General features: G+C 28.4%; 1 protein-coding gene across 1 annotated transcript in view; it reads left to right on the top strand.

The window, feature by feature from the left end:
* LOC112691756 overlaps positions 1–13,492 on the top strand; it is a 104,989-nt gene that overhangs the window by 86,044 nt on the left and 5,453 nt on the right. The window contains exons 8-12 of the mRNA XM_025566147.1: positions 5,055–5,260; positions 6,308–6,694; positions 7,765–7,832; positions 7,930–8,134; positions 8,341–8,492. Of these exons, the coding sequence (XP_025421932.1) occupies positions 5,055–5,260; positions 6,308–6,694; positions 7,765–7,832; positions 7,930–8,134; positions 8,341–8,492 (1,018 nt within the window). The remainder of the gene's footprint in view (positions 1–5,054; positions 5,261–6,307; positions 6,695–7,764; positions 7,833–7,929; positions 8,135–8,340; positions 8,493–13,492) is intronic.

The following is a 13,492-nucleotide window of genomic DNA, read 5'->3' on the forward strand; positions in this document are numbered from 1 at the left end:
ATGATGCCGTGAATGTTTTTATTCCCCCCCCCTGTAGTATAACATATATTTATACGCAGTCTTATAAATATGTAAGCCCAAATACAGTTTTAATCGACCCACAATGTAAGGTCTCTCGTGACGTTGAAAATAATTTAAAAAAACATTTCATAAAAGATTTAACAACTATTAAATGATTTACACTTCTCTATTACCTTCTTTGTTTAAAATAAAATAATAATAATAATAATACTTAAATAAAAAATAAAATAAAATAATTATAACTATAGTAATATTAGTATGATGATCTATACGATAAAGTAAGCGTATTTATAAGTGTGTAATTTTATATACACTGTTTACATACACGAAACAGTGTCATGACTAGGGAACGGATTTATATGTAATAAAAATACATAAATATGTACATATTTATGTAAGTAAAATGTATAAAATATGTGCTAAAACCATCCAAATATGTAGGAAAAAATTTAATAAAAAAAAAAAAAATTATAATTATTAAATTATCAAAATTATTTGTTGCATTGAATTATTACAATTTTAAATTATTAAATATTAAATATCGCCTATTAGATCTGAAAATATTTTTAAAACGGCTAAATGATCATTCCACATCAACCTACATCGGTTGATTTAAGCATATTTGAAGGGCATAATATTAGAAGGCGATAATTCCAAAATTTTAGAAGGGTGTCTGCCACTCTATGTCATTGATTGATTTATAATCAATATGGCCTGAAATTTTTTTCTGTAACAACATGAATTTTCTTTTTTACAACTTCGCCTATTGGTCCGTTTACGAGTTTTCATTTTGCAATCGTTGATTCGACAATTTGCATACTTTCATTCAAGGACATATTTTTGTTTCTTATTTTGTAAATGTATGTGCAATAAAACTAAAATTCACTGAGATGAAAATTAAATGAGTTTTCAATGTTTCATTTTGCATAATATTTTGAGCTTTTCTAATAGCGATAGAAGTTCTGGATCTAAATTTGAAATAATTTCTTGTATTTTTTGTACGAAGAAGACGTATGAATGATGAAATAATAAAATATGTTTAAAAATATTTACAAATTAGTGAAATATGTAAAAATATGTAATTATACCAAAATATGTAAAAATATGTAAAATAAAAGTAGCATCATATTAATAGGAATGATTTAAATCATGAACATTTCTTATCAAATTTTAAATATCTCGTTTTAATAAAAATATGTATTTACATATAAATCCGTTCCCTAGTCATGACTAATTTTAAGTTTTTCAGATTTTAAAGTGAGTAAATTCAGAACAATATAGATAACGTTTTTTTTTTTAAATCGGAAATTATAACTGTGAAAATCAATTATACTCAAAATTATTCCTCCTGACCGTAATCACTCTTTTATCATGGTAAAAGTATTTTAAATATAGGGTTAACGATTGAGAAATAGTTGTCAATAAAATTTATTCTTCGTCGAAAACAAAATTGGTTAGTACATTTTTTGTTAGATTTTAATATGTTCACGGTTATAACTGTAATCACCCTTGGGGATAGCATTATAGCTACCATGGTGTCTAGATATACATTCGAATAAATTATAAAAAAATTTCACTTAATATTTAGTTTTAATGTATTATAATCGTAAGACAAAAAATACGAATTTACACATTCTTACAGTCAAAAATTTTGAAATTGTACAAATATTTTTATTAATACATAGTATTGAGGTGAATTGTTTTCGTAATTATTTCTATAGATTTAACAAGGTGATATTATACACAGTTCCAGATCTAGGAGAGGGGTAAATGGGTATGTTTACCTCAGACGGTAAAAAGTTTTCTTAAGTTTATAAAAAATAATATAGTTCATACTTCGTAATTCCACCTATGTAAGGGCACTGCATTTTACTAGTCCCGGATGTCAAATTTCCTAGATCCGACACGGATTGCTCAATATCATATATTTTAGATTTAAAGCCCTATATAAATTACGAGATTTAAAAATTACATAATTATACATAGTCTTCAATAAAAATAAAAAATTCATATTATAAAAGCTAATTTTATAGTTTTTGTATTATTTATTTAATATTAGACATTTTGTGCATAAAAATAAGTCGAAAACGCAAAGAAACGAGATTTTTGATTAAAATACAATGTATAGTAATAATTAATTTAGTTAAATTTATTATATTCCTTAAGAGAGATTTCGGTATATTTATTACAATTCAATGATTACATTGTATTGATATAAATAAAAATGATATGTTATACAAAATAAGTTTTTTAAATTGTTTGGGTGATTTTTACATGAAATAACTTTTGGTTTGATTGTGAATCAAAATTACTTATATAACGAATAAATGATTACATCGTTTTTCAAGACTATTAATAAAAATTTGGGCTTCTAATAAAAAATGGTATTATCTCATAAGTATATCTACTAATATTTTGGTAATTCATCAAAAGCAACAAAAAAATAGTTTTTAGAATAAATTTAGTCGTTTAGATGTTTTTAATTTCATAGCTTTGTTGAAAAACTGAATAGTCAACGTCAACTTGGTTTTAATTGGATAAAATATTATTATTCTCTCTTCTCTCTCTCTTTCTCTTTCTCTTTCTCTCTAAACGTCAATCATGATTATAATTTCAACAAGAAACTGACTGCGTTATGCATAGTTTTAATGTCACAACCAACGATAAGCTAATAAAGCTTTTCATAACGGAGTTTCATTTTAGGTTATTCCTCTAATTATTTAGAGGTCAATCATAGCAATCAAATTTAACTTTGAGATATTCTCGAAAATCTTGTATTGAATAATTTTACTAAAAGATATATACTATCGAGATATATATTATTATTAGAGTTGAAATAATCTTAAATGTTCCTTTCTCACACAAGATTTTAACGCGTCATGACGTATGAACAACTTTAGATATTATTAGCGGCAATACAAGTGTTTACCATCGGTAATGACACACTGATATATTCGTGTACGAGATACAAAAAGTACTTGCAATAATTATTAACTATTAAAAATAGTTCAAAATTTCTATTCATTGTCTAATTTAGTTTAAATTGTTTTACTCGTAATAAAAATACACACGGGTATTTATATCATTGAAAAGTAAGAAGTATACATAATCACTGATAAATCAATTAAAACATAACTAAATTAGTTTTCATGGATGAAAGTTACTTTCAAACCGATGTTACAAAAAGATTCAAACTATTCTAAACAAAATGTTCTGAATTATAGAAAAATAATCAAATAAACAACTTCTAGAATTGTTTTACACAGTTCAAATTTAAAAACATTGTGGAAAATTAAAAGCTATCCAACAATTACAATTATCCGAGGAAAGTTACTCATAGACAACTCTTTTTGTTAACTAACAATATGCTTTTCAAAACACTCCAATAGAGTCATAAACAAGTTTACATGTAATGCTCTGTTTTTCACTAAATTACAAACAGTAAATTGTATTTAACATTAAATAAAGCCGGTAATCATTTTCTGATAACGAAACAACTGATATTTTCTACTTATATTTTTTAAGTTTTTTGCTATACAGCATGGTCTAAAGGTCAGTTCTAATTTGTCAATTTCCCTTTTGTTTTGAATTAAATAGTTAGCGTTTGTCTTCGAAACTAATGATTCCGCAACTTCATTCGCTTCATGAAACGATATGTTTGGCATCTTAACCTTTTAGATATATCACGATCAATCTTTGAAACTTGCTTAACGCGTTATGGTAGTCTCTGTAAGTTGGAACGACCAATGTACCTCTCCTGTTAGTATCGCATAGATGTGCATGTTTCCTAATGTTCTCCTACCGATCTCGACTTGACTGGCATTATCCCACTCAAACTTAACTGCGTAGTGTTCGTTAATTCCATATTTAATTTTATGAGCGTTCCAGATTATTTTACCGACGATTTTTTTTTTCGCACTAGTTCTATGCTGCGTAATATATTTTATCAACTGACGAATACTTCGTTGACGTTTATGCGATGACTAAACGCCTGCAGATAACTCGTATATGGTATATGGTATTTAAGTTACTAATAACATCCGGTTAATCCAATAAACGTCCGATAAATATCAACCGTATCAATCGTTCAGCCAAAAGGTATAACGTTCTTAATCGTTCGATAGCCGATATCGTACTCAAATTATCGTTCGTTTAAATTTGGCAACGTTGGAAAAAAAATAAATATCGAGCGTTCTCAATCGTGTTACCAAAAATAACATTCTCAATCGTATTTATTCGCAATAGATTCATCCTTATAATAACTATTTACATAAATTCGTTTATGCGCAGGAAAAGAGGCATAACACTTTTCTGGCTTTCTTATAACTGATAATTTTTACCGGCAGAATATTTCATGTCTACGCTTTGTTCGTCTTAGGGCCGTCCCTAGGACAGGGCGAGCGGATCCCTCGCCCCGGGCCTCACGCTCTCACCATAGTTGGACAGGCCTTGCTTTCATAGATCATAGATGCAATAAAAAAAAGTTAAATTGTTGAGCAAAAAAAAATGTACATATCATTTTTTTTTCATGTAAAATTGTTTATTATATAATTAATTTATTTACTTATTCATATTGTTGGAAGTACAAGGTACTATATTTGTTAAGACTATTTGCGCACATTTGAGTTCCAATATGCAACTAATGCGCGATAGTGACATTTTCGACATAAATGTCGAATGTGCCCTTAAAAAGCCCCATAATTTTACTTTGAACCGAGCCCCGCAAATCATCAGGATGGCCCTGGTTCGTCTATCATGATATTCATATATATAATATTTTATGGTTACCTTTACTAGTTGTACACGCACAAAAAATACATTATCTTACTATGCTTTATAAAGTATGTTTTAATTGTTTTAAATAGTTTTAACGTTTAAATATCACATGTATATTTTAAACGCGTTCACCCATTTAATGACGAACTAATCGGATGACACGAATAAAGTGTGAACTGAATAATCGTTTAAATAAATTTAGACTCGTAAGCAATATAGCGTTTAAGATCACCTAACAACCATATTGTGTACCACAGGTCCCGACTGGAAACGTTTGAACAGACGTGTTCTGTGGATCAGATGACCAGTCGATGTGCTGGGCCGCCGTCTGCATGTCGCGAATCCATTTTGGGCATACTGGGAACGATGTTGAGGACGAACTGTGCGTGCAAGGATACATCCCGTTCCAAATTCTACGACTGCATGGGATGGCAACGAGTATTTTGGTTCAACTCGTGTGTCGGTATGTATGCTTAACATTTATCGTACAATATTTACGGTTTGTAAATATTCTTGTAAAATAAATACAATAATATATATATATATATATATATATATATATATATATATATATATATATTAATAATCATAATATATACTATAGATTTACTATACAATACGATATCAGTATTTTATGAATATTATAATATTTCTATGTATCGAATGTTGAAAACACAGTTAAAAAGTTTTCCTATTCTAATACACGTGGTTAAATTATAATTTAATGTTTTTAAACGATTTAAAAGACTTAATGGTATAACTAGTAATAATCTACTATAACGTAGAAAACGTGTATTCACTACAGTTCCGAAGATTTAAACCAAATGTCTAGTAATTCATTTTTTATCGGTACACGACCGACGTGTTGATCTACGTTTCATTTGAGGATAAATGAAAGCCGTGGATCGTTTCTGGACAGTAAATACGAATGCTGTGTGTTCTTATTGTACGCGCTACATCGCTCAACCTTAATATTTTAATACATGAACAAACAGTTATGAGTAGAAATAAATAAATAAACTCTAAGCATTATTATATTTGTAATGTAAGGCCGGTTTGGAATTAAAAATTCATCATCAGGTATATACAAAGTCAATAAAATGGCGAGATTCAACTCGACTCCGTATTTTTTCTAAAATAAATCCTTGTTACATCCGAAACCGAAAATATATGTGGATTGCGAACCGCTGTGTAGTTACCACCGGTGGGAATAATAATTCTTTATTTATAGAACCAAATTTGTTATTATTATGGATTATTTATTATTTTCTAATGGTAGGAAAAAAAAACATTTCGATTAGTTTTTGTTCGTCGGCAAGACCAATGTAGATTCACGTGGAAATAATCTCGACACACTAATGTCCACAGAGAAAAATAACGAAAGACAAATAATTAACAGGAAAAAGAAAGAAAAAAATGCTTATAAAAAAAAAAAAAAAATCCTTTAGAAACGGAAAACTGCGAATTATTAATGTATAATGTTTTCTCGGAATCGGTCGCACATTTCCAGTGGAAGCTCAGCGGGATTTTCACATGGCCAAAATAAAAGAATTGGTCAAACTGTCGTCGCATCACTCGCACACGGTTGTCCGCGATCACGAGCAAACGACGGCGATCGCGATCAAACCGCTGTCGCCGGTGATGCCTTGGACCAGAGCCACGGACGCGCCGACCACAACCACGGTCAAAGTCCTGATGGCGGGCAAAACATTCCGATCCGACGCGACCGCGGTCGCCACACCGAATCCCGTCACGACCACGTCGACGACAACTACCACCGCCACTACCACTGTCACCGTCGCCGACACAACTACCGTTATCGCCGCGACCAATGCTGACTATTCGGCCATGACATCGACGACAACAAACGTTATGCTCCCATCTCAAATCCCTTTACGTGAGTATAAACGTCACCGTAAACGATCGATTTCGTCTGTCGGACTTCTTGTTTTCGTCAACCCGTAGCTTTAACGAATAAACGAAAGTCAAATCTCCAAATTAGTTTCGGTCTTCCCTTGTCGCGTGACTTGACTTTCGTAATTTACGACTCATCGTACAAACTGCAAAGCATTTTTATCACTCATTTTTCATTTCATTATTTACTACTCATTTTACAACGAGCAACACATATAAAGCATTACAACATTTTTTTTATTTGTTCTAGCACTATGTTTTAAGAAAAAGAATAATATACGTTGATCTAGAACAAGGGTCGGCCAATCTTTTCAAACTAGTGAACTACATTCAAAATTTTAAGTTCCTGGTTATCGTCATCTCTGTGATCGTTTCTCTATTGTTTCTTCATAATAATAATAATAATAAATAACAATAGTCTAATATTTTTAATACTACACAAGAAAAGTAAAAGAGTTTATTAATGCGAGACCTGGCGTTGGTTCTCAGCATTATCAATGCTAACATTTTTATTTCGATTGACTTATATTCCTAAAAAGATCGACGGTTGGCGACCTCTAGTCTAGTATATGGCTAAAATTTAGAAAATAATATACCTATTTATTAAGGTAATTTAGGATAATCGACATACATTATTCGATTAAAATTACCACGACACAATAAATTGTATGCTCCTGTATTTTTATGTAGTTTGTCACCTAATTATATGTGAATAAAAATTAAAAAAGCTAAATCCTCAATACATTTATCTAATAAATTGTGTGTTTATTATAAATAATAAAAAAGTAATTTCAAAACCAATAAATTTCCTGCTGTGCTTAGAATTTTATAATAATGTAATATTGATTTGCGATAAGGTAGTTGAAGTGACATCCAGTCTCCACAGTTCCTTGTTCACCATACAATAAATTAATATTTTTAATTATTTCAATTAATTCTATTCTTTCATTAATAGACTATTTTTTTTTTTTAATTTCCGACTTTTCGTCTTAATCTACATTTCAGTTGACGGAACTGTAATAATAATACTTTCTTAAATTGTTTGTTTTGTAGGAGGATGTAGTTTGCAGAGGTCACCACATTATAACAAACAGTTTTTGCCCGAAGGTGATGTCATCAGGGTAAATAATAATCAGTTATTATAAATATAGTATACGTCAGTTATTCATCAAATAAATCGAGTTTTGATCATGTTGTATGAATTTTTTCGTTTTCTAGCTTCACAGTTTAGAGGATAATTCGTGCTCCGAGGTATGTCATTGCAAGTCAGTCGAAAGTTTGACTTGTCAAACCATCTGTGTGGAAGTAGAACCATGTGAAACAGAAATCGCATACTATCATCACGAATCACCAGCTTATATTGCGTTCCGTGGACGGTGCGTGTGCTACGTTGGGAGATTTATTTGTATGCGACCAAAAATGGGTAATAATAATAATAATATATTATAATTTATTATTTTTACGACCTTAGAAAAGCGTAAAATTTATTATAGTAAAATAAATACCTTGTGTTGTATAATAACGGCATAGAAAACCTATGTATGTTGTATAGGTATTTGTAAACGAGTGGAAGTATAATAATTACTAATAATAAGCATATTAATAATGTTTCGAAATTTGCCGGAACAGGTTCATATGCGCTGGTGCCGGGCGTGTTTTTGTTCTTGGGATACAGTGAAAAGGACGAATCGTTGTTGAAAAGCTTGGACATAATGAATTTTGAGATCAAAGATATCGTTTACGAAATTCAGAAGTTCATACATGAGCACATGATGTATAACGTGAGTGTCAAATATTTACAAATCATATAATATTGAACGCGGTTCTAAATAGACCAATGCAATTCTTAATAATAAGATTAGTGCGTAATAATACGTACCAATTAATTTCGGTTGTAATCGCAATGAAACGAATTAGATTTAAAATATTCCTTTTTTTTTTTTTTTAAACACAGTCGATTGATTACAAATTCAATCAAAGTTCTATAAAAATGGTACAGGCATTAAACGTCTGTTAGAATACTCAAACAGAAACATGATCCAACGGTAAAAATAATAAAAAAAGTGTAAATATGGTACAGACATTAAACATTTATTAGAATACTCAAACAAAAATATGATCCAATGATAAAAATAATAATAAAAGTATAAAATTGAATGATAATGCTTTTTCTAAAACATTTCTATAGGATTTTTTTTTTCATTTCAAACAATCCGGAAACATGTACTTCCGTATCGGTAATATCATATCGGTTATTGTGTTCCGCCTATACCGCAGACAATTACACACTGAAATCCGTAGTTCATGTTTGTGGCGGGCGATGAGTGACGGCGAAACTATGGTGTGGAAAGCGGTAGATCCAAGGCAATATGTTGCTTTGAAATATCAACATATAATTTAATATTATTATGAATAAACTATTTAGTGTATAATATATACCATAAAATAGTAGATATATCTACATAACTCTATATTATAATATAATATTATTATATGAGAAGTTTATTATTTTATAATTTAAGTATTAAGAAAAGCATTTTCTCAGATGACTTCAAAATCGCAATAATTAAACCGTTATTCAAGGGAGGTGATCGTAGATATATATCAAACTATAGAAAAATAGTAATTTATTATCTAAAAATCAATTTGGTTTTAGAAAAGGGCTAAGCACTGAAAATGCTTTATATCAAGTTACATGATTTCTGTATCACTCATTAGTTAGTGGAGCAAAAAATATTGCTTATATCCCTAAACCTTGTGAAGGCTTTGGACACTATAAGCCATGATATACTGTCTCTAACCTAACCTAACTCAACCTACCTACTTTTGGAATAAACAAAATAAGTTTACTTTGATTTCAAAGCTACCTCTTCGATAGACTTCAACAAGTAAAATTAAATAATGTCCTAAGTGATAGCAATATTTAAAATATGGTGTTCTGCAGGGAAGTGTTTCAGGTCCAATATTGTTCATACTTTATATAAATGATTTATGTAACCTAAATATAGATGGTAAAATAGTTACTTACGCTGATGACACTTGTATGTTATTTTCGGGTCCTTCTTGGAATGAGGTTTATCATAAAGCTACTAGAGGATTAAACTCAATGTATAATTGTATAAATGAAAGAGGTTTATCATTGAATGTGGATAAATCTATATTTATGAAGTTCTCGATAAATAAAAGTACGATTTTCGATTCTTCTTTGATGATTCATAACTGTAATAATCTTTTTATATGTAATAATATAAACTGTAAACAAATCAAACAAATATCGAGAATTCGTTATTTGGGTGTTATATTTGATGAAAATTTGAGATGAAACTTGCGTATTTGCAATCTAGTTAGTGAACTCCGTTCCACTATATATCAGTTCATATGACGGTTACTTCTGTTACCAGTTCAAACGATACGTATGATCTATTTTGCCTTCTATCAATCAATTTTTCAATGCGGGCTCTTAGTATGGGGAGGGGTGAAAGAAAATGCTTTATAACCATTACAAGTCAATCAAAATAACGTAATTAGTATAATCTTAAATAAAATATCCTTAGAAGGTTCGACAAAACTAAATTATAATCTTTTAGGTGTTTTTCCGGTAAAACAATTATATAAGAAAAACGCCCAACTATTTACAATTTAAAAATTATATAAGAAAAAAAACCAATGTTGTTGATTTATCTAAATCCAGAGAACATAAGCTTATAACTTATTAGTGATACACATAAAAGAATTTTTTGAGAAATCTTTCGTAGACTATTTAGTTCCAACCTATTTTAATTAGTTGCTAACCACAAAAAAAAATATATATATTCATGGTTTTTTGAACAATAAAAAATTGTCTATAAATGGCTATTTTCTGAAATAAATATTTCTCGGTAAAATCCGCAGTTAATGTATGTTATTGGATATTTTTAAATATTTTTAGTTTCTTGAGTTTTTAGTTTATCTTTTTAGATTTTTTGTTAATTGTATATAATATTATTTATTTTCTTAATTTTAATTTTACTTTACAATCTCTTGATAACACTCTGCTCCACTATAATCCTAGGCTTATGAGAGTAAATATATTCTTTATCCTTATATTATAATTACTTTATATGTTATTTGTAATAAATTGTAAAGAAATCAATAATAAAATAAAAAAATATTAAGGGACGTATGTGTTGTGTATCTGTAATGATTAGTATTGTAGTTCTTAATCTAAATTCCATCGTATTCTCCTAAAATAAATTAGTTAATTGTGTGTCAAGAATTGAATTTAACTAGTATCTTATTCCTTATCCCGAAGAATGAAACAGCTAAATAGATGTCGGTTTAAGTGTTCAAATTTTGAATTCTAAATACACGTTTTCTAAAAGTATATACTACCAATTTGATTTATTTTAATCAGTGTTCTATCGCCAATAATTATTCAATCTCTGTTCATATATCTACCTACACGTGTATCCCGCTAATATTAATGTAAACGGAAATGCTCATCGATTCGTTGTATATGGATTGATTCTTTGATTCGAAATTAAAGTAAATTCGTTGGGGTCACACAAAGACAGAATGCCAAATGTATGACCGTATGCGATACACATCCATCGAGTGAATGATTTATATATTGTTATACATACCTGCACTCTATTATTCCAATCGTTCGTCAAAGTTCTTAACACTTCCACTCCCTCGCTGCTTTTAGTCAAAATAATAAACACTAAATACAAGTGAAACAAAATTTTATTTTTTTGGAAAAAATGATTAGTAGCCAAATTTTTATTTTGAATAACTGCGCTATTAATGTTTATGTACAGATTACTTTTTTTTTAATGTCATTGGTTTTTTACCTTAAAAAAATGCGTAAACCATATAGTCTTATGTATTATGAATATACTAATAAATATCATCGACAATTTAATAAACCTATATAATTTTATTTTTATTTTTTGTTTCAAGTAAGATATTTACCTGTATTTAATTTTGTAATGTAATATAATATAACTATCGGTACATGCAGGTAAAACAAAATTTGTCTTCAATAAAAACTTATAAAAATCAACTGATTTTCTTGGGTTATGAAAACTGTATGAAAGGTAAAATACATCCCAATACAATGTAGATCTATGAAAAAGGAACATTTTTGTTGGTCCCTATGGATTCCACCTTAGACAAGTTTAACTATGTTTAACGTATGTTAACTTATGCCAGAGTCTACGCATTTTGAAAATAGCCAATAACTTAAGTCAACATCAATTGTTAGGTCATTGAAATAATAAATAACTAATAAATAAATAAAATAATTATAAATTTCTTGATTGTACTTAAATCGTAATTCATTGAATTTTAATACAACAACAATGCATCATCAAGTCATATCACCTTTCTTTTAATTGATAAATATCCTATTAAAATGGCAGGATTAATTTAGTAATTACAGAATCGTAGCTAGACTGTATTGTGATATATGATTTAAAAATATATTTTGACTTAAGCTTTATTATAAATGTTTAATGCATTTTCAAGTGTATTCTAGTAGGTATGTTATGAAAATAATATAAGTAATTAATGGTAATAGTTAATAATATATAAAAGTGATATTTAATTAAGTTAAAATTTCCTGTTTGAATTTAAATTTAAATCTTTCGAACATTTTTCAGCACAGGTTTTTGACGGCTTTGATTCAAATAGCAATATTGTTAGGTTAGAGTTCCGATCATGAGCTATTGAATGCCAGGAAGCAAAAGTTAAATGATGGGTAATATCCCCATTTTTCTTCTCTCCTTAGCTACGGCTTTGATTAGTAGGTACACACTTGTTCTGATTTTAAAAACATAGCATAAAAAAAATTGAATAAAATTAAATTAAAAACTGAGTTAAAAAATAAATTTTAAATCTTTTTGTATAATAATGAATAATGATAAAATACCTATTAAGTTCTTATTTTCATTTATATAGTTTTAAAAAAAGAACTGAAAATAATTCCAACATTATGTGCGTGTAATTTTAACACATGAAAAGAATAGTTCTTTGAATATATACTACAAAACGGCATAATACATACACATCTTGAACATTTGTAAATAATTTGAAAAATATTCAAATTCATTGCAAAGTTGATGGTACGCAAGTATTCTTTTATTTGGATCTTTGGGTTTAGGAAAATTAACAAATTTAGCTGTCGGAATAATGACAATGGTGATATCGAAAATGCGAAATTGGTTATAATTGGCAAGTTTTATAATTGCTTTCACACAATGAGATATTATTATATTCACTTTTGAGAAAAGTTCAACTATTAACACAAAATTATATTATGTATAAAATAAATTTTCACCCGAAAACTTAGAGTTACATAATATTATTTTATAAAATTGTTTACAAATTTCAAACAATGATAATTTTAGTAATTTTAATCTAATTAAATTTTGAATTCTAGTTAATGAATTATTTTCATGAACAAGGATATGAACTTAAAGGACAACTTATTGATTCTGAGTATATAATTGTTAGTTATATTTTTAATAAAATAATAAATGTTATATTATAAGATGAATAATACAGTTAGTATAAGTAAAAGTATTGCCTTATCATTTAACTATATTCAAATTATTTTGAACTTCAAAAATTCACTTATATTATTAAAGTTTCAAATTAAAATTATTTTTATTTTTTATACGTATATAGTAATTTATTCTTAAAGAATTTGTTGTTTGAAATTCTAGCTTAATATTATTTGACTGAATTTCAATTAATTAATATACATTTTGTAATGGCTGGTAAAAAATTTTAATTCAAA

Source organism: Sipha flava, unplaced genomic scaffold (genome assembly GCF_003268045.1).
Source record: "Sipha flava isolate LNK unplaced genomic scaffold, YSA_version1 66_pilon_pilon, whole genome shotgun sequence".
NCBI lineage: Eukaryota > Metazoa > Arthropoda > Insecta > Hemiptera > Aphididae > Sipha > Sipha flava.